Source organism: Typopeltis vanoorti, chromosome 9, assembly GCF_054136105.1.
Source record: "Typopeltis vanoorti isolate ZY-2024b chromosome 9, IOZ_Tvanoo_1.0, whole genome shotgun sequence".
Lineage (NCBI taxonomy): Eukaryota > Metazoa > Arthropoda > Arachnida > Uropygi > Thelyphonidae > Typopeltis > Typopeltis vanoorti.
In genome coordinates this window covers 36463880-36487293 of record NC_143557.1, presented here as the reverse complement: position 1 = coordinate 36487293, position 23414 = coordinate 36463880, and the positions used below count along the sequence as shown (strand labels likewise).

Sequence of the window (23414 nt, the reverse complement as noted above, 5' to 3'; positions counted from 1 at the left end):
TTAAATCAATAGTGTCTATAAGTGGTACATTGGTAAATAGGGATAACTGGTAATTAATTTACGGAATTAACAACGCAAATGAAGTATATTAATTAAAGATAACTTTAATGAATCACTTCTATATTTCGGCAATGTCACATTGCCATCTTCAGGAACATAAAGATATGGTATGTGCACTAAGGAACTAACAAAGCAAATGAGGAAGAAAGTAATGAACTAATTTTGTTCCTAAAGTCCTAATGGTGCCCTCTTGTGGGCTAATCTGGTAGTCTTGGCAGTTGGGCTGAAGTTCTCATAATGAAAGTCTCCCAAATTTGGGGCAGTTTCATGCACCCAAATTTGTTGAGGTTAGGAACGTTTTTTAGAGCTGCTGAAGATTCTTTGAATAATCTTTCGTATTTATACTTGCTGCGATGGATTATTTTTGTTTTCTTCCAACGAATTTTATGGTGGGTATCTAAGGCATGGTCTGCCAACCCAGAGCGGCTGTACTGGTGAAACCGGATGTAGTCTTGGTGTTCTGAAATCCTGATATTTGTTGTTCTGCCTGTTTGGCCAAAGTAGGACAATTTGCAGCTGCAAGGGACCTGGTATACACCAGGTAGGTCTAGGGGAAGTGGTTGGTCTTTGGTAGAGCGGATAAGGGATGCCAACTTTTTATATAGTCTGTAACAGGAAGTAAGGTCATACTTTTTGAGGATATTGGTTATTTTTTCAGAGGTGCCCTGGATGTAGGGGATAGTGATAGACTTGGTGTAGTCTTTATTGTGGATGGGGTGAGGGGGGGTTGTGGTTTACAGGTTTTAGTATTTTTTGGATTTTTTTGGGGTTATAGCCATGGCTAAGAAAGTGTTGAGGATGTGGTTTAGTTCCATAGTCAGGGCCTGGTCATCTGAGCAGATTAATTTTGCCCTGTTATATAGTGTTTTTATCACTCCATATTGTTGTGAGGGGGGTGGGGGTGGGATTGTTGGTGAATGTATCTGCCAGTGTGGGTGGGTTTTCTGTAAACAGAGAAAACCAAAGATCCATCAAGCTGGCGGGTGATTAAAGTGTCTAGGAAGGGGAGGGTGTTGTTTTCCTCTTTTTCTAAGGTGAACTGGACTCTGGGGTGTTGGTTGTTTAAGCGTGTTAGGAAGGAGTGGAGTGAGTCTGAGCCATGTGGCCAAATAGCGAACACATCATCCATGTAACGAAGCCAAATAGTGGGTTTTTGTGGGGCGGAGTTTAAGGCTTTCTCTTCAAATGTCTCCATAAAGAAATTGGCCAAGGGTGGGGAAAGTGGTGAACCCATGGCTGTCCCCTCTATCTGTTTGTAGAACTTTCCTTGCCAAACGAAATAGCCTGAGTTCATTGTGAACTGAAATAGGGCTGAGATATCGGGAGGAAACTTGGCTTGGATGAGCTCAAGGGTTTCTTTGAGTGGGACATTAGTGAATAGGGAGGAGATGTCAAAACTGACCATTATGTCAGTGTGTTGGAGTGTGAGGTTTTCTATACTGGCTTTAAAGTGGGCCGAGTTTTTTATGTGTGATGGTGTGTTGCCAGTGTAGTGTGTGAGCGTTTTAGCTAAATGTTTGGCTAATTTATATGTGGGGGAATCAATGCCATCCACTATGGGACGCAATGGCACATTTTGTTTATGTATTTTTGGGAGTCCATATAATCGGGGGGGTCTAGAGTTATAAGGTTTAAGTTTGTTGGTGACTTCCACAGGCCAAGAAGTGACTTTCTTAAGGAGTCTGTGGATAGTTCTAATCTGAGAGCTGGTCGGATTATATTCAATGGGGAGGTAAGTAGTACGGTCTCGTATTAAAGAATTTAGCTTACCTTTGTAGTCTTTTTGATTGAGTACCACAGTGGCGCTTCCCTTATCAGCTTTGGTGATTACTATTTTTTTGTTGTTTTTTAATTCTTGTAGGGCTGTATATTCGTTTTTGGATAAGTTGGATTTTGGAGGTTTGGCTTTAGTGAGAACACCGAATACATCCAGTCTCACATTGTTGGCGATATGGTTAGGCAGGTTGCGAATTCCACGCACTATTTGGATCATGATTTCTTCAGCAGGTATCCTTTTTGGAGCTAGGGCGAAATTGTGACCACGTGAAAGTGCGGTGAGTGCTTCAGGCTTTAAAACTGCCGACGAGAGGTTGACTACTGTGTTAAGTGGTGGCTGGGTTGCAGAAGTAGAAGTCTTTGTCAGGTTTTCGTATTTTTTCACGTGCCGACTACGTATTTTTTCGAATTCCTTTCTTGCCGATGTGCATGAGATGTCATGAAGTATAGACCATAGATCAAGGCCGAGTGTGTTAGAAAGCTCTTCCTCTAGCGCCCGTAAGGTTTTGTTTTCGTCGGCCAGGAGAACGCGCGTCGCGGTAATTTGTTCTCTCAACAGGGCGAAGCTAGTGCGGTTATAAATGCGTAGAGCTTTCTCGGAAGTGAAACGGTGCTTCAATTTCACACAGTTGGGGATCACTTTGTTATCCCGGCAGCGTTTTAGGAACGTCAGATGATTTATTTGCCTCGATATCTTCAATCTCAATTTGCCGTATTGACGGGCCTTTCGTGCGATTGCATCTCCGTGGATGATCATGATTCTAGTAGTAAGACTTATGCGTTGGTTAGACATAACTGGTAATTAATTTACGGAATTAACAACGCAAATGAAGTATATTAATTAAAGATAACTTTAATGAATCACTTCTATATTTCGGCAATGTCACATTGTTGAAATATAGAAGTGATTCATATTTCTAATTATAGAAGTGATTATTCTATAATTATTCAAATTATTCAAATATAGAAGATTTGAATATCTAATTATTCAAATATAGAAGTGATTCAATCACTAGTATAAGTGATTGCACGCTGCAATCACTTATACTAGCCCCCACTGTTACACCGGATTGTGGTTGTCTTACATTTGTAACAAACTTTGTATTGTGTGCTCTGAAGATCCTGGATATAATACCAGCAAAATATTAGCTTTAAGTTAATAAATAGTTATTTTCTTAACCATCTGTGTTCTTATTATACCGTGAAACCTATTGCAACAGAGGAAGAAGAGTGTTCTAGTCTGAAGCAGAAATGTGAAGGGTTGTTTAACAGCCACTGAAGATATTTTATAAGATATAGAGGATGGTCTGTGTGTGTGTGTGAGCATGTGCGAGGGGGGGGGGATTATTATGCTGCCTGTTCTAATGAACAGGGACTATAGAAACAACTGCGGAAACACAAATAGAAATCAAATGTATGTGTGTGTGTGTGAAAAAAAAGCAGCATAGTAAATTGGTGAAAATTAATCTTTAATTAACCTAATTGCTCTCTTCTATACTGAATCAAGTATCTTTAAGGAGCTCTTAGGCATGGGAACAGCATTCAATGTCAGATTTGTATAGTGTTAATTGTATGGGTGTAGAGACATGAGAGTATGCTAGGAATGCCAGGAGTGTAAACAAGAAAGGTATGAGGGTGATCTGAAAAGTTCTCTGCCTAACAATGAAAAAACGAATTTATAATTTGAATCTTTTTTTTTTACAACATAATCTCCCTTAAGACTAATGCATTTATTCCAGTGATGCTCCAGTGCCATTATCCCATCCCTGTAGTGGTTCTCAGTAAGGTCGGTCTGGTCTGCAAAACACCCCTCTACAGCAGCGATCATCTCTTGATTCGAAGAAAAACGCTGATCAGCGAGGAAGAGTTTTAGTTTTGGGAAGAAATAGAATCCAAATCTGGGGAATACGGTGGATGTTCCAACAATTCATAAGGCAGAACCCTTAATTATCCCACTGCCAAAATACCTTTATGGGCAGGTGTATTGTCCTGATGAAAGATGATATTTTTCTTCTGCCAACTGGGTCTTTTCTCAAGAATTTTTTCATCTAGTCTGGTTAAAAGATTGGAATAATATTCTCTGGTTACTGTTTTATCCTTTTCAAGATAATTAATAAACAAAATGCCTTTAGCATCCCAAAACATTGATGCCAAGACCTTTCCTGATGATGGAACTGACTTTGTCTTCTCTGGCACTAAACAACTGGCTTCTGTCCACTGTTTTGGTGTTTTTCTGTTTGGATTCTGGTGTGTAACGGTGAATCCAAGTCTCATCCATAGTAATAAATCGACTGAGCACATTTTTGATCTGCTGTGAGCAAGCGCAGCACCCATCTTGAGCAAAGCTTTTTCATTTGCAATTCTTCATGCAAAATATATCCTACACATTCTTTTGAAATGCCTATAGTCTCAATAATTTCGTGCACTTTGACTCGCCGTTCATCTAATACCATATCGTGCACTTGATCAATGATTTCTGGTGTTGTTACACTTTTTGGATGCCCTTCACATAGTTCCTCTTCAAGGCTGGTACGGCCATGTTTAAACTCGGCAGCCCATTTCTTAATTGTCAAAAATGAAGGAGAAGAGTGCCCATAAACTTTTATGAACTTCGAATGAATTTCTTTTGCCGTTAAACCTTCTTTTACAAAGAATTTTATAACCACACTATGCTCAATTTTATCCATTTCAAAGGATACAGACAACACTTTTGCTTCAGACAGCTGTATAAAACAAACTACTTGATAGAATGACTTGCAATTTCGCATGGGTGCTTATGACAGATGTACCAACTTAGAAAAAACAATCTCTTGTCGAGGCCGAGAACCTTTCAGACCACTCTCATACAATAAGATTAATATCCTGCTAAATAAGACCTCTGAAATTAGTCAGTTGTTGACTTCATGGAGGTTTGTTGTTATATAAATAATAACAGTATATCAGGAAAGTTCAACTTGTCTTCCTTTTTCATAGAAAATATCAGAGAAAAGGATCTATAGATGTAACCATTTTCAAAATAAAGAGAAAAACCTTTCATTTCTATTTGTATTATTTTTTTGGTTGGTTTAATTCCAAATCATTATCCCTTCTACTCAAAAATTGTGGCTCCCAAGAGTCATAGAAGGCACTATTAAAAGCCCCAAAAGAATATCAACTGCTCTTATTCCTGGAATCATTTAGACCCAAATTCAATCTATCATATGCTAGGTATAACTGATCTGCCATTTTTATTGAAAAGAGATATTCTACTTCATGCTTAAAATCATTTTATGAATTCGCTGTTTTTAAAGTGACATTAATTAATAAAAGAAATAATGGTAATTTGAAAACAATGAAACACAGGAAAAAAGTTCTTTTTATTTTCTTCTTCTCCTCCTCATCTGCACATGTCTTTATAGGATGCAATGTTCGAGTGATTTTAACTAACTGTATAAGAGCACCTGAAAATTTCAGTATAAACGAGCTAAAATGAAAAGAGAATATATGGAAGGATTTATCCCTTCTACTGACACTTCTGCCACTCACATTATTGATTTCAATCAAATTTTTAATATAGTTGTTTCTCAAGATGAGCAACATAAGCCATTAAAATTTCATCTCTATGCTCAAACAGAGCAAAAAAAAAAAAAAAATCATCATCCTTTTGAAAACCATGTGACTAAATCTGTGCACAAGTAAGTAATCCATAAGAAGACTGATCAAAGCTATGTACAATGGAATCATAATATCCTTACTTATAAAAATCAGTGTTCTCTGCATCACTGCTATGCTCACAATTATAACCAAATGTCAGCTCACTATCCATCATCACCCCAGATCTTTCATCTCCTCCACATATTCTAAGATATCCCCATCAACCTTATACTCCACATCCAATCTTTGCTTTCAAAATTTTAAAACCTTACCTTTGTTACATTGAACTGACATCGCACTCTAGCAGATTCACCCAGTCTATTCAAGTCCTTTTGCAAGGCTACAACATCCATTCAACTACTCATAGCCCTGCCCAACTTTGTATTTTCTGCAAATAACTGTACATCACCAGTCAAGCCCTTTCCAATGTCATTTATATATAAATTAAACAGCAACAGCTTCACCAGACCAGAGGTACGCCACTAGTGATGTTCCTCTTCTGATATATTGCTCCTCCATACAGAACCTGCTGGTACCTATAAAACAGCCAATCTCCAATCTAACACCCTAATCTAATGTCCGACCCCATCTGTTCCAGGTAAATTACCAGCCTGACATGTGGCAATCTATCAAAGGCCTTTGCAAAATCTAAATCTACTACTATAAAAGAATCCCCTTTGTCCCTGCTAAAACATTATCTTCCTTTTAGCAAAACCATGCTATCCATCAAAGAGAATTCTGCGGCTGTCAACCTAATTCTTAATCCTGGTCCTCACTAGCCTCTCTAATACCTTGCCCTTTGCTAGTGACAAGCATAGCTGCCTATAATTCAAAGCCTTAGTCTTATCACCACCTTCATGAGGCAGAACAATAGTTTTCTTCTTTCCAAGCATTTGGAACTTGGACCAATCTAAGACTCAAGAATTCATGTTAAATATGTAAATTAAAGCTATTGTTTTAATTTACTTGTTTAGCATGAGTTGGTATAACACCTCAAGACATGTAATATACCATCAAGTGTTATAGCCTTATTGATATCAAGTTTACTCAATTCCTCATAAGCCTCCTGCTCACTCAACATCAATGGCTCTTCTTTCCTTCCCACTGCTCTCAAATTCTGCATTATGTTACATTCAAAGGGATGGAATACTTTAATCAATTGCTCATTTAACACTTCCACTATATCCCCGCCAGTGGTTGTCATTCTACCATTATCACCGAGCAACATCACCCTCCCATAATCAATTTTTCTTCTACTGCCACATATCAAAAAAACTCTCTTTTGGTCTCATTTGCTAACTGCTGCTCATACTACACTTCTCACTCTTATCAAGCAAGTCACCTTCCTTTTTATACTCATGTAATTGATCACTGCTACTCATCTTGTGCTGCCTCAATGATGCCTTCTCCTTCTTTCTCAGTCATCCTTTTTGCACCTACCTTATTCCATCTTCTGACCTTTGAAATACACTCAGTCATTACTTTTGCCAGATAGTTCCTGAGTAGGGACCAAGTAGCATTGATTTCCTTACCATCCAATTAATCATTCCATGATACAGCTGCAAGCCATCTCCCAACTTTGTAATAATCACCCATCTTATAGTTCCACATATAACCCTTTCTCATAGACGTCCTGATGTGGTGAGAGTCACTACCCAATCGATCATTTCATGGTCACTTGCACCTAGTGGAGTAAGATTTGACACTCCACTTACAATAACATCCTCTAATGAGATAATCAAATCCAAGACATTCAATCCTTGTGTACCCTCTGTTACATATTGCTTCAAAACCACTGTCACTATTTGCTCCTTGCAAACTTGCCAACCACTTTGCAAAGGCTTTTGATTGATTGCCATGTGATAAGTTGACAGTTAAAACTAGAGTGGATGGGATTGGATTTTAGACTAGTGCATTGAATTGGAAATTGACTATCTCATAGGAATCAGTAAGCTGTGTATGGGGAAGCAATATCCTAGAAGAGGAAATTCACTAGTGATGTGCCTCAAGCATCTGTTTTAGGGTCAGTGCTGTTTGACCTATATGATAGTGATATTGGGGAAGATTTGAATGGGGATATTCAGTTGTTTGTAGATGATGTAAAGTTGGGAAGAACTATGAGGATCAGAGCAGATGTGGTGGCTTTACAAGAGGACTTGAATAGACTGGGTGAATGGGAACAAGAGTAGGGATGCCAGTTCAGTGCTGCAAAAGTATAAGGTTTTAAAATTTGGAAAACAAGGTTTGGATGTAGAGTTTACACTTGGTGGGAATGTAACAGAGGAAGTTGAGGAAATATGAGCTCTGGTTGAGATTGTGGATTCAGATTTAAAATTTATAGGACACATTGCTAAAATTGTGAGTACAGTGCAATGAATTGTGACAATAATGTAGAGGATGCTGAGCTGTAGAAGTACAGAGTTCTGGTTCCATTGTATAAGGCATTTTGTTTTGTTTTATTATTATTAACATCCAACCTCCATGGAGTCAAAGACTCGTCGTGGAGGTACATACTGTTGAACACAATGCTCATCCAATGCCTTAAAATGATTCAGTGTGTCTACATTCACAACACACTCAGACAATGCATTCCACTTGCCACTCTCTATGGACAGAAACTTCTCCTCAGGCCTCGTGTTCTACCTTCCCTCTCTCATTCTATGAAAAATTCTTCCACGTCAACCTGATAACAACCCTTGATTAGCTTATATGTATTAATCATATTCCCACCTCTTCCTTCTATTCATGAGGCTTTGCAATTTACATTCTCTCTATCTATCCTCATACAACATATTCCAAAGACCACTGACACCTTTGTGATTCTTCTCTGGACCCTTTCCACCATATCCTTGTCACCTGGTGACTGACCAGATCTGTGCACAATAATCCATATGAGGCGTGTTCAAGGCCTCATACAATGACATCATAACCTCTTTGAAATTAACTAGATATAATATGAAAAAGTAATACAGCACTCTGTTAAGATGTTGTTGAGAAGTATTATTTAGAAGCAGACTTTTATAGAATATGAGCTTTAAATGAACTTCTCTGGCAGATGAATTTATATTTGCAAATATAATAACTATTTTTGATATTTTGTCATATACTTATTGTTTTTCTATAGTATTTATTAAATGAGCTAGTTAGGATGTTTAATCCCTAAAAATAAAAATTCACACTTACACTCCTGCTTTTGTACTGCTTCCCCCATCTTCTTGTTTCAGTATGTCAGCATCTATAGCAATTGACACTACACTGAGACATCTGATTACCAGCTATCCTGAATTCTTGTTTCATTTATATATCATTGTTCAAAGTATTTTAAATGTTTCAGATGACCTATAATATTTCAAAATCAAAAATATATTTAGACACTTAATGTTTATATCATTTATCTATTATGGAATTAAACAATAACTGGAATTTTGATATTGTTTTCATATAAGTAGTAAGCTTTACAGCTTCATTACATTTAGATGGTAACTGTAAATTAACCATGCTACCGGCCAGGACGTATATATATGTCCAAGTTTCCATGAATGCGAAGTGCATATTAAAATTGTAATACCATTGATATTACATTGAAACATATGATGGATACAAAGTGTATAATGATGCGTATTTTATCCATAATAGCCGATAAGATGTTTAAAGATACCAAGAAATTATCTTCTTATTCTTCAACCTTTTAGTTCTGTCCACTGCTGGATGAAGGTCCCCTCCTCCCGCCAACCATGATTTTCCAGACACCATATGCTTTCAAAATCATTAGTGTCACTGCCTTCCAAAGTCTCAGTTTTACAAATTTCTGCTTATTCTATTTTATTGGTGTCATTCAAATTTTTTTCATATCTTTTTTTTTCTTCATCAGATCTAAGGTTTCCTATCTTAGTTTTTCCTCTCTTTGGTGCCTTTTTTTACACTTCCTATTTCTAGTGCAGAATTCAAGATAGATTTTGTTAAGATTTCATTAGCGTCATCGATGGTAGTAGCTGTGTTTAACTTTTTTAGTTCATTTTTGAGTGATTCTCTATAAAAGCTTTTATCGTGGTAGAGTTTTTGTAGATTCACTAAATTGGACCTTTTTCTTATGGGCTTATTCCATTCCCAATTTTTGTTGATCCATACTTTTGCCCTTACTAGTCTGTGGTCACTTCCTGTATTAAATCTATTAAACACTTTGGTTATTATTTAATTATATATCTTCTGTTGGAGAGGATGAAGTCTATTTCATTGTAAGTTTGTCCATTTGAGCTTCTCCAAGTCCATTTTCAGTTCCAAGTTCCTTTTTCAAGAAGAAAATCAGTTGATTTTCTTCTTGAAAAAGCTGTTCATAATAAAGAGGTTATTTTCTTCTGCGAATTCAATAAGTCTTTCATTCCTCTGTCCAAATCCAAAAATTATATACTTGATTTAATCCTTTATCCAAGTGTAAGCAAACAAAGTTTGCGTCTGAAGTATTTTCAGGGATAGGGCAACTGGTATAAGGAAGCTAAGACTTCATATCACTTCCCTTAGTATCCCATAATGCAAAGCACATCTCCTTGCAGACATGTATAATGCTATGCATTATGGGAAGGGTCACTACCGAGACTGGTTTCCACCTTTATTGAGAGGAAAAAGTAAAGGGTTGTTCATCATAGGTCTAGAGTAGTTAGCATAGGGGTGCAAGAGAGCCTGATAGTATTAGGAGAAAGAAAGACGGATAGATAGCAAGAGAGAAAGAAAGAAAAAGCCTCAGCTCTTTTATATCATCATATAGCCAAAGGCTATCAGTTTTCCTTTTTCACCAATCTCAACTGAAACTAAAGCGCAAAGATGACTGATACCCAGGTAGTCAGGCCCATCTGGGTTAACTGCCTTGAGTTGGCATTCTCTGCCTGGGATTGCTCTTCAGTCATCCCTGCAATTGACTATAAGACCACACTGAATTAAGAGAATGAAACTATTTAAAAAAACCTCTCATAGCAAGATCAGAGAGAATTTTCTCTCTCCCTGGTGAATATCACAATATTCACCAGGGAGAGATAAATCTAGTGATAAATTTGATAACTCCTAGAATGCTTCTTTCTAATTACAAAAATTGTCTGACTGAACAATAAAATTTCCATAGTACAATATTATAAAGCATTTGGATGTCATATTGTTGGTTTTCAAATCCATGTTTTTTTTCTAACCTTCCTTAAATGCTATTTTAATTCATTAATTATAAAAACCAAAATTCTCTTCCCATTGCTAATAGGTGGTGGTGGTGGGTATTGTAAAAAAATAACCTGTTCTGTTGTAAGTAATGGAATGCCAAAAACATTACATAATCTGTTCCAAATATGCAGGACAAGACAGCAGCTGTAGAATGCATGTTCTACTTTTCCAATTGGTAACAGATGTCACAGATTGGATCTCCGATGTTGAAGTACCTCCATTTGATGGCACTGACTGGAAGGTTGCCATATGCAATTCTTCAAGTAAGATCCCTCCTGTTAGGGTATATCCTTGTAACTTCAAGTTATGAAACAAAATATTGTTGTTCATACCTAACTGTAGAACTTCGCAGCGAAAAAAATTAAAGATTTCTTTATACCAATCATTTCTTTCATGCTTACACGCTAATCAGAATACATTATGGAAAATTATGGCGACAACTATCGTGTTAGAGCAAAACTTTAGTTTAACATAAACCAAAATGAACACTCAATGTTTTGACCTTCATATCAAGGCATCATCTGAAGCATACACATACATACAGAGAAACAAGCTGCACTACAATCTACATGGTTTGATAAAGTTACTGACCAACCGTTACAACAATTACTGGCCTGACTTATGATGGAAAAAAAAACCTTTACTACATCAAGCTAGTAAATCCTATTATTATTATCTATTAGGTTACAAAATTAAATTGGGCTGGAGAGCAACATGTTTATATATATATATATATATATATTTATATACACACACACTAGGAGGGGCTCTGTCCCCCTGGCACCTACGATACCAAACCCCCAGAGTTCTGGGCTGGTAGGCCAGTTCTCCTTGAATTCTGATGACTCGAATTTTGAAGACTCGACACTCAGGATGCTACCTTCACTTGTATTGTTTATAAGTTATAAGAATATCGTGATATTGGTTAAGTTTATCTTTTGCATTTTTTAAATAGCAATTTGAATATGTATCTATTTCTATTGCCAATTTAAATACATGATATGATGTTGTTCCACCTGGAAGCAATATTGAAGCAATACCTGTCCACGCAACAGTGATAATTTTTTTGTCTCTTCATTGTTCTAATGGTCGACAATGAGTTTGATTGTTGTAATCCTGAAACAAATTGTTGGACACACAAGCGCGTGCGCGCGCGCGACAGTTTTCTAAATAAATTCAGAAAAAAATTATACCAAACATATATATATGTGTAGGGGATATTTTTGTCGAGTGACAAAAAACATGACATAAAACCGTTTCAAATTTCAGCTTATCTTTTTAGCCTAGTGGCTTTGCGCTTCGCAACCATATGACTGGGGAAGGAGTGTCCTAGGCTTGAATCCCGTCGACGATGTGAGGAGCTGAAGGATCTTCCTCAGCCCTAGCCAAGTTAGCCGGTCTTGGGCATGAACAGCAGGGTTTTTTCTGCCAGTTTATCTGGCGTTTTTCATCCCGCAAACAGGCAAACCAGCCCCGTGAACACACAGGTATACAGCCAGGAATACCTCGAGGCATAGGGGTGACCATTCTACCCTCGTATTTTGATTATGAAATCCAAGCATGCTTGGAGGGGTGTGGGCCTTAGAGGCCTGTTAAAGCCATTGAGATATATATATATATATATATATATATATATATATAAAACTATGTGATTACACATATAAATTTCAACCAATTGGTATGGAATAGTTTCCAATAAAAGTTGAAAATTGCTTGAAGTCCTAAAGTATGCTAGATACTAAATAGGCTGAATGTGCCATCCGAATTCTTGGAATTTTTTTGCCACCATTATTGTTGAGATTAGGGTGGTTAATTAGAATTTCACAGGCTTCTTTAAATTTTCTTTCATACCAGGTTTGTGTATGATGTAAAGAACAGGTAGGTACTTTTCCAATCAATTTGGTGCAGGTGTTGAGAGCGTGATCTGCGAGGCCTGCTTCATCAAAATTGTTATGTTTAATGTGTCTTTTGTGTTTCCTTTTTTACATACAGGGATTGTACGTCCAGTTTCACCAATATAAGGCAAGTTACAGGTGGAGTAGATGCAATAAACTTCAGGATGTGCCAGTGGGAGGAGAGGATCCGTAGAGGAATTGAATATGTTTTTTAATTTTATAGGTGGTTTAAAAGTGGCATTGAGATTATAATGGTGTAGGATTCTATTGATTTTTTCTGATAACCCTTTAATATATGGGATGGCTATGGTTTTACTGTAATCTATATTCTTTTATGATGAAGTTTTATGGAGAACTTTATTAGCAGTATTTTTGTTATAGCCATTATTTATAAATATGTTGCTAATAATCTTTAATTCTTGTTTAAGAGCTTGTTGATTAGATCAAATTGTTATAGCTCTGTTTTTAAGGGTGTTAATGACTCCAAATGTTTGCGATTGGTGGTGATGATACGAGTTAGCATGTATATATTGGCCAGTATGTGTCAGTTTGGGGTAAACCATGAAGGACAGACTGCTTGAGGGAAGACGTGGGAACAGTGTATCCAGTAACGAGAGCAAATTCTGATTTTCAATTTCAATAGTAAATTGTATGCATTCATGTTGTTTGTTCAGGTGGCTAAGGAATGTGCTTAATGTTTGTCAACGATGTGGCCAGATAACAAAAACATTATCAATATATCTAAGCCACACTGTAGGTTTTAGAATCTATAATCCAACTAACAGAATAAAGAAAAAAAACTGAGACATTACATAAGTCCATCACCTCTTGGTGATCAGACACTGTTAAAAAACTTATACCCAATTATGCCTTCTCCCAGAATATATGGTGTTCCAAAAGTACACAACAAAACGTTCTGCTTCGACCAATAGTTGAAGGAATAGACAGCCCTAATTATCACCTAGCCAAGAAATTAGCGTCAACATTCAACAAGTTGGTAGGTCATTCACCCTCCTATATACAGAACACAGAACACTTTGTAAACAAAATTAAAAATATAACACTGGGAAAAGATGATTTATTAGTCAGGTTTGACATTTCTGCCCTTTTCACAAATGTCCCAATCAGTGACACAATTCTTCTCCTACAGAACAAATTTTCGCCCGATATTACAGCCCTCTTTGTCCACGTACTCGTTCCGGTTATTTCGTGTGGCAAAATAAATTTTACCTAATGGAAGCTTTTGAGCAAAGTGCTCTTGATTCCTTTACTCTAAAACGTACAGTGTGACATAGATACGTTGATGATGTTTTCGTTATCTGGCCACATGGTTAGCAAACATTAAACACATTCCTTAGCCACCTGAACGCATACAATTTACTATCGAAATTGAAAATCAGAACTCGCTTCTGTTCCTGGATACACTGGGCACGTCTTCCCCCAAGCATTGTATCCTTCACAGTTTACTGCAAACCAACACATACTGGCCAATATAAACATGCTAACTCAGGTCATCACCATCCACCGCAAAAATCTGGAGTCATTAACACCCTTAAAAACAGAGCTATAACAATTTGCTCTAATCAATAAGCTCTTAAACAAGAATTAAAGATTATTAGCAACACATTTATAAATAATGGCTATAACAAAAATACTAAATAGCAGAATTTTAAGAGTGGAAGTCCAAATGTCCATGCCTCTTTGATAGTTGAAGAAATTCCTTTTTAACTTCTTGGAATCGCTGGACTGACCAAAAAAATTGTAGAGATTTACTATATAATTGCTTTTCTTCACTTCTTCGCTTTCTTCACAACTGAGCAGGAAAGATTATTATTATTATTATTTTTACGGGCGACTCCAGGGAGTCCTTAGACTCATCGAGGGAGACCCTAAACATCATATCCACACAACTATTCAACATTCTCACAGTATCTATCATACCTTGCCTTGAACTCGTTCACTGTCATAGTACCCACAACAGACTTTGGCAGCTTATTCCACTCATTTACCACTCTAAAAGTAAAGAACCCAGCTCTAACACCCTTGCTAACCACATTCTTGTCCAACTTCCATAGATGTCCCCTAGTTCTCCCACCACCAGTCCTGATCTCAAAAATATCCTCTGAATTAATCCTATACAAACTCTTTAGCAATTTGAATTTGTCTCAATCATATCTCCCATTTTCCGCCTATCAACTAATTTTTGCAACCCACAAATCTTCAACCTGTTCTCATAAGGTTCATTCAATAGACCTGCTATCATCTTGGTCACTCGCCTCTGGATCAAGATGATAGCAGGTCTATCATCTTGACTACTGGGCACAGTAGTCGAGATAAGGTCTTATCAAGGCTCGGTACAAAAGTACAATAACTTGCTTGTCTCTGCTCGTCAAGTTTAGGGGGCACATTGCAAAAGTGGCTAAATCAGCTCAACAACCAAGTGAGTTGATGAGCTGGTTTAGCCACTTTTGCAATGTGCCCCCTAAACTTCATCTTCCTATCCACCAACACTCCCAAGTCCCTGGCCTCATCAATCTCATGCATAACCTTACATTTTGTCACATTAAATTGACATCCATTCTCCTTAGCCCAGAACTCCAATCTATCCAAGTCTTCCTGCAAGATTTTGACATCTGCATTCACTATTGCCCTACCTAACTTTGCATCATCAGCAAATGAACTGTTCCTCTTAGATCTTTCCCTATATTGTTAATGAACAAATTAAACAGCAGTGGTCCAAGAACAGAACCCTGCGGCACACCACTAGCCACAGGCCGTCTTTTGGACTCTACTCCTGAATAAACTACTCTCTGATATCTCTCCATCAACCACCCACCTATCCATCTTACCAACCCTATATCCATTCCTATATGTTGTAGTTTTACGGATTAGAATTCCATGTGGTATCCTGTCAAATGCCTTAGCCAGGTCCAGCAGTATCACTGTAAACCCATTACCTTATCCAGTTCAGCCATCACTGTGTTATAAAACTTGAGCAAGTTACTGAGGCATGATCTACCCTTCACAAAGCCATGCTGTCCCCTGTACAGTATCTTATTTTCATCAATACATTCCTGTATTTTTCCCTTGACTACTTTCTCCAAGATCTTGGCAACGACTCCTGATATGCTGATCGGTCAGTAATTTGCAACAGTAGTCTTGGATCCTCCTTTATGCAGTGGAACTAATTTCCCCTCCTATCACACCTTCGGGACTAAACCAGACCTGAGACGCAGATTAAACAACATGGTCAAGGGCACTGATAATTCTATCATTCAATCCCACAAATGTATTCACATTAAGGTTCTGTAATAGACTATTCACCTCCACTTCATTCATCACAATTCCCGTATAAACTAATGGTTCCTTCATTTTTTCAATGTCACCACCTGGATGATATACTCTTGCAAAGCGCTTGCTCAGTAATTCCACTATATCGACTGATTCAGTGACCTCCTTAAAATCATTCTGCTGTGTACAGATTTTTTTTTGCTTGCAGCATATTGAAAGAACTGTTTGGGATTCTCTTTAGCTTGCATAGCTAGTTTCCTTTCATAATCCAGTTTTGCTTTTTTTACCACACTCATTACCCTTCTGGCCTGCGCTTTATACCATTCATGTGCCTGCAGGTCACCTTTCTCTTTAAATTCCCTCCACAGTTGTTTCTTTTTTTGCAGCTCAAGCTTAATGGTGTTATTCATCCATTTAACTAGGTATACAATCAGCCATAACCTCCTGTAAATGTTCCTTGACCACTTCCCATGCTCTGTCAACATCCAGCCCTTGCAGTTGTACATGCCATGGCACTGATCCAAGCAATCTCCTAAGCTTATCATACTTGCCAGCACGGTAATTCCACATATACCGTGTCTTAATCGAAAATTCCACACCTTTAGCCACCTCCCAGGTCAAGACCTTATGATCACACTCACCAATAAGTGGCAACATGGTCATATTCATTACAGTCAAATTCTCAGATGCTATTACCAGGTCAAGCACCACTCTCAAACCCCTAGTATTTTCACTTACATGCTGTCTCAGATAGTTATCCCTTAACAATTGAATAAAATCCATTTCCTTCCTCACATGTGTCCTCTCCTCCTTCCAATCAATGTTACCATAGTTGAAATCCCCCATAATAATTACCCTCCTTCCACTCATTTCATCAATTTGTTTATGCATACTATCTCCACCATCTATTCCATCACCTGGTCTATAGCAGCACCCAACTATATATTTTGTTCTGCCAGTCTCAATCTCACACCAAATAGCCTCAAGTGAGCTCTTTTCACTATCCTGCAATACAACTTTAATTCTCCTTGGCTGCAGTTCATCAGCTATCATCAATAACACTCCTCCCCCTCACTCATGGTTTGAATACTATAGCTTTAGAAGAAAAGGAGAGTGGCCCTATTTTCCAGTCTTCTAACATTTCAAAGCTCTTGTGTACAAGTTCTTGGAGTGGTAATATTGGATAAGTGGAGAAGGGAATTCTAAATATAATGACGGGTTCTCTCTCTCTCAGGGGTTAGTCCAAAAGGAATGCCTTCAAGATCCCACTTTCCATAAACTTTTAATTTTGTCTTGTCTGCATTAATAATTAATCCACTGCTTTTGCTGAATATTTCCATCATCATCTTCATAACACTAAATAGGGGTATAGACCATAATGGTCTGTTCCGGTTTCATTATCCATCTAATATCCTTTTTTGAGGACTACCCTGCCTTCTCTTTCCAATTGGCTTATGTTTTAGTAATTGTTTAGGATGTCGGGTGTTTGCCATTCAGTTTACATGTTCAATCCATTTTTGTTTATAATTGTTTAGCTTTTCTTCTATTGATTTTGTTTTTAGTTCTTTTAAAATGTCTTTGTTCCTTTTTTGATCTAATAATGTGTATTTTGCAGTTCTTCTCATAAATCTCATTTCACTTGTTTTTATTCTTTGTTTATCTTGTTTTTTATTGCCCAAATTTCACTGCCATATAATAATGTGGACACTATTGTATATTTTCAAGCATGTTTCTTTTTGTACTATATTTGGGTTCTGTGTTCTATTTATCAGGCATATAATCTGTAAAAATTTTGAAGTTTTTAATTTTATGTCTTTTTCTCCTTCATATGATATTTCACATCCAAGATAACTGAAAGTATTTCTCTGTTCTATTATTTTTTATTATTAATAGCTATTTTGCTTCTAACTGGAGTTTGTCCACAAAATACCATTGTTTTAGTTTTATCTATGGAAATTTTCTTTCCAAACTGTTCTACTATAATGTTTAAATTATATATTGCTCTTTGTAAATTGTCTTCCTTATCTGATATTATTAACTGATCATTTGCAAATAATAGCATATTTATTTTGTTATTCCAGGAAATTTCTATACCTTGATTGTTTAAGGTGTTCCACTGTATTAATATTTCATTAATGTAAATATTGAAAAGTGTTGGAGACAGAGGGCATCCATGTCTTATAGATTGTTTTTCAAACAACTTTTTCATTTATTTTTATTTTTATTTCATTATCTTTATATATATTCAATATTGCATGTAGTAAAATATTAGGTATATATATTCTTTGTAATATATCAAACAGTATATATCTTTTTACTTTGTCAAATGCTCTTTCTTAATCTATAAAAAAAATGAGTTTCCAAATTAAATTCTCTTCTTTTTTCTATAAGTAGTTTTAAACAGAAAGCTGCATCCATTGTAGAGCATCCTTTTCTAAATCCATTTTGACATTCTAATAATATTTTTTCTGTATATTTTTAGTTTTTCATTAAGTATTCTGCTATATATTTTGTAGCATGTATTCAATAAACTAATACCTCTGTAGTTAACAGGTTTTGTTTTATCCCTTTTTTAAATATAGGTATTACTATGCTTGTATTCCATTCTATTGGTATTTGTCCATTTGTATATATTTTATTTAAAAATTTTAGTAATCTCTGATGAAATTTTTTTCCCAGCAAATTTATACAGTTCGGAGTTTATCCCACCTTCTCCTGCTGATTTGCCATTTTTTATTTTATTTAGGTTGTCCTTTAATTCTTTCATCGTTATCATATCATTTAAGGTATTTTGTAAGTTTCTGGTATAATTATTTTTGATGCCAGTATTATCCATCCAAAGATCTGTAAGGTAATCCAAGAATTCTTTTACATCTATTTCACAATTTATATTTGCAGTTTCTTTTATATCTGCATTCATATGTTTTAGTATTTTGTACGCACTGGGTCTTATTTTGTATATGCCATTTTCTAGATATGATGCAAATTTTTCCCAGCTTTCTCTGTGTCTCTTTCTGGTTATTTCCAAAATACCAAAAAAATATATATATGAAATCATTATCCTTCAAAGTTCCCACTACATCATTGTCATATGCTAATACCTTATTTTCTTTATAGTTGAAGGAACTGTTAATTCCTCCCGCAGCATGTGTATTGTTGATATCCTGTAAGAAAGGCTCTCAAGAACCAATGCAAAAAGCAGTGGACTGAGAGAGCAACCTTGCTTCACTCCTTTTCAAATTTTTACCGGGTCTGACAGGAACCCATTAACTAGGAGGCGGGTGGTTGAATTAGCATAGGCTCATTTGATAATGGATAGCAGTTTTTTACCTACACCAATTTGCTGGAGGATGTGGAATAGAAAGGGATGCCGGACATCATCAAATGCTTGAGTAAGGTCTACTGATAGCACTGCCATCGACTGCTTTTCGTGTTAACATGTTCGCTGCAATGCTACTTCGGCATAGTCTGTTCCCGTACGCTGAGCAATTTCACTTCTTCAAGGTCAGTACGGTAATCTCATTGCCAGCGGTACGTGTCATATGAGTCTACTCGTAGTTGGCTTGTGCAGAACATATACCATCTATGAGAATACACAGTATTGATGCTAGCTCCACAAGCCAAGCATTTTCACTTCTTCAAGGTCAGTACAGTAATCTCATTGCCGGTGGTAAGCGTCATACGAGTATACTCGTAGCTGGTTTACCAACTACAAGTATACTCATAGTTGGCAGCGAACGTGTTAACTAAGTGGATTAGATCACGTAGAAGAAATAGACTAAATTCTACTGCTTGACCTGGTACTCTATACACCTGTGTGCTTTTAATTATGTATCTCATTCCCACTTTCAGCCTATTATTGATAATGTGGAAAAATATCTGGTTTGTCAGTATTAGATAGAGAAATAGGTCTTCAGGTGCTGTTTTATAGTGTGATCTCTATTAGGTTTAGGAATGAGGGCAGTATGGCTTGCTACAAATTTATTTGGTATGTATCCTGATGAGAGAAAGGAATTAAATAGTGTAACTAGAATGGGAAGAATAAAATCCCAGGTCTCACGGTAAAGTTCTAGCCCTAGACCATCAGGTCCTGGGGATTTTCTTGTCTGGCATTCTTTATAGGCTGCGGTAACTTCAGATGCTGTAATGGATCTATCAAGCCCATCTTGGATATGAACAGGAAAGCCATTAATGTTCCAAGAGTTATAATTTCCAATAGTACTATTGTCTTCAAACAGATTTTTGTAGTGTTTTTGAAAGGAGTCAAGAATATCTTGAGTGGTGGACATGTCTTCTCCATGAATGCAGATTTGAGTGATAGTCCTTTCTTGGCAGAATTTAGTGAATTGTTTGTTGAAGAATGCAACTGAAGGGCTATCTGCTAAGTGCTGATGTATTCTTATTTTAAAATTTCTTTCTTCTACTTGTTTCTGCCTTTCCAGTTCTATCTCTATGTTAATATTTCTAATAATGTTGCTACATTCTGTTGGTTTCTTACGAACCAGCTTCTCTCTTTATACAGGTCTTTCAACTTTTTTCTTTTGAGGAAAGCCTGTTCCTTTCCCCATTCCATCATATTCTGCTTTACTGCTACTTTGAATTTTAACCACATATCCCAATTCCAAGCAACATTATTCCAATTTGAACAGAGGGCCTGGAATTTAGCTGAAAAGATTAACGATAAATCTGGTGGAAGTCTCCATGGTCCAGAAGAGAATTCTACTTTTTCCATGTAGTGGAACTTAAGTAGAACTGGATTATGATCTGACATGTTAATGTCAAGATGTTTTATCTGAATTATCCTATTTATAAGGGAAGAAGAGATATAAATTCAATCAATATGAGTACCAATACCTTAATTCATGTACATGTATGCCTGAAGATTAGAATTGTGAATCCACCATATGTCTACTAGCATTGTCGAGACATATTTTTAACTGTGCATATCCTACTTTTCCACTCTTGGGGTGTCTCCTATAGGGTTTTCAATACAATTCCAGTCTCTGGCTGCTATGATGTAGTGGGCACCATATAAATATGGATCCGATTCCTGGAAGAATTTTCGTGTAACTGTTCCACTGGATGGAGCATAAACATTTATAAACCTTATTACATCCACAGTATTTCAAGTCAATTGTCAAGAGATTCTCCCTTCTGCATCCCTTTGGATATTACAGAATGACCCAAGAAGGGGGGAGGGGCAAGAATAAGAACTCATACTCCAGCCCTGTTAAATCTTCCCAAGCTCCAATAAGAAAGAAGTAGATATCTATCTGTTAAATTTTTTATATCTGCCAAGGTATGTTTCTTGGAGAAACAAAAACTCGATATTATGGCATAGCATAAGTTTCCATACTGTTTCTTGTTTAATTTGCCTGTGGAATCCTCGTATATTTAATGAGGCAATGCAGAAAGGAGATGCTATGATTAATGAAGTGTCACTGGTAAGTCTTTAACTTCTAAATTTTGGATGAACCCGATGAGATCTTCAATCTATGAAGAAACAATTTTGTAACCTGCTTCCTGTAAACTGTTTTCCAGTTTTTTAAAGTTGCTTTCCATTATCTCAATGTCATGCCTATAGTTCTTGATTTGGAAGCTGGTTATTTATTTATTTTTTTCATGTAGGTGATATCTGTACTGAGAAAACTTTGAATCAATAAACTTTATTATATTTTCGTTAATTGTATTTCTTCCTTTCTCTTTATTAGCATGAGTTGGTTCTTCATAATCCATAAACTCTTCTGAGCCCAAAGGATTATCATTTGATGATCCACAGCCTTCTCCATCTTTACATTTTTTATTACTTTTTTCTTTTAGGTGTAGTCACTTTTTAAATTTTTTTTGCTTATCTTCAATTTTTTTTATTAATTCATCTTTTCTTTTTGGTGATCTTCTCTGCATATTAAATTCTTTCCGTTGTCTTTTCTGCTTTTCTGTTTCTTCTCCAGTTTCTCCTTGTAGAACAGCTGCATGTTTTTGCATTTCATTTTTGTACCTGTTCAGTTGTTATATTAGGTTCATTACTGATAATTTCAATTGATGTTCCATTAGTATTTGACTGGGAAAGTTGTTCCTGCAGATCTGGAATTTTCGGGTTAATTTCTAGCTGATTTGGTCGAGTACTTTTTGTGATTTTACCAAGTGTAGTTTGTTTAAAAGTGCTGTCTTTACTAGAATGAAGATCTGGGAACTCTTCATTATGCTCTCTGATATATATGGTGTTCTAATTGGCTCTACCAATGCTTCCACTCTTTCCACGAAAGTTCTAAAAGGACAATAGGTGTTAATGTGATGCTCAGAACTTTCACATTTCTGACAAGGTCTGAGACACTGATTAGCAATACGTCTGATCTCCATGGAATTGAAACATCTAGATTTGGGGCAGTTACCATGCAAGTGATCATATGAACCACAATGCAAGTATTGCCGGTGTACTCCGGGATAGGTTACCATAATTCAGGTTGTACCGACGTTGACAAAATTCGTTATGGGCGCCTTCATATCCATTGTGAAGGTGACATCACCAGAAAACCAATTTGGATCTTCACCTGATAAACCCTTTCGTATATTACTAATGTTACCCCATCTCGAAAATGTCTGTACAAGAATTTCATTACTGTTCTCTATATATTCCATCAGAAATCTTTCGATTTTTACTGTTTTTTACCTGGCTACTGACCATTACAAAAATAACTGTGCTGCCTTCAAAAGTAACACCCTGAAATAGTTTGTCCCTCATTTCCACATCTTTAACTACAATTAAATATTTCCCTCTGCTGTAAGGGATAAAAGAATAAATCTGGTTTGAGCTGACTATCTCTAAAAACTTTAGTTACTCATCTTGCTTCTTCACATCCAGGAATTTCAATTCCTGGAGTTCGCACTCTTGGAAGAATCGGTACCATTATCTCAATTTGAAAAAAGACTATAACCTCTGCGTTTGATTGTAAGGAAAAAAAACCTTTCAGTAATAAGACTGAGAATTAAATAATCCTGTGATACAGAAATAATTCTAAACCACCAGCAAATGCTTTATTTGAACTATTATAAAATTGCCGTCGTGATACCACTAAAAGTAATCCCGTAATTCATATATTAACTGCACTACCAGAATCTTAATATTTATTTTAAAAAAACCATTAGTAGTGGGGATGAAACCACCACTAACACCAGTAAAACAAAATCAAGGTGGAAAACAAATGAAAGAACACCGAAGTACTTATCTTGCTGAAAGCCAAGATCTCGTCAGTGGGACCCACACCCAGAGGTTCCACCTTTATTGGGGTCTCTTCAGAGGGAGCCAGACTCAGAGGTGAAACTAGTATTGCAGAAGTCATATTTTCATTATACAAGTTGTCAAAAGGTGTCACATCTTATTATTAAATTACTCTGGATTAGAGAAAGATGTTAGAAGTTTTTTCACTTGGATATACTATAAAGTAAAGATACCAAGAAAGTATATACTTGGTTTAATCCTTTATCCAAGTTACTTAAGGCAGTAACAAATTGTAAAGTAATCCCAACAGATCAAGCGGTGCAGCAACACCAGCTGCT

At 36.5% G+C, this 23414-nt stretch overlaps 1 protein-coding gene across 4 annotated transcripts in view; it reads right to left on the bottom strand.

Annotated features, from left to right (window-relative positions):
* LOC150102972 (transmembrane channel-like protein 7) overlaps positions 1-23414 on the bottom strand; it is a 482602-nt gene that overhangs the window by 361365 nt on the left and 97823 nt on the right. For all 4 annotated transcript variants that reach the window (XM_090398586.1, XM_090398588.1, XM_090398587.1 and 1 more), the window contains exon 2: positions 8653-8808. In XM_090398586.1, coding sequence (XP_090254712.1) covers positions 8653-8680 — 28 coding nt within the window. In that variant the 5' untranslated portion in view covers positions 8681-8808. The remainder of the gene's footprint in view (positions 1-8652; positions 8809-23414) is intronic.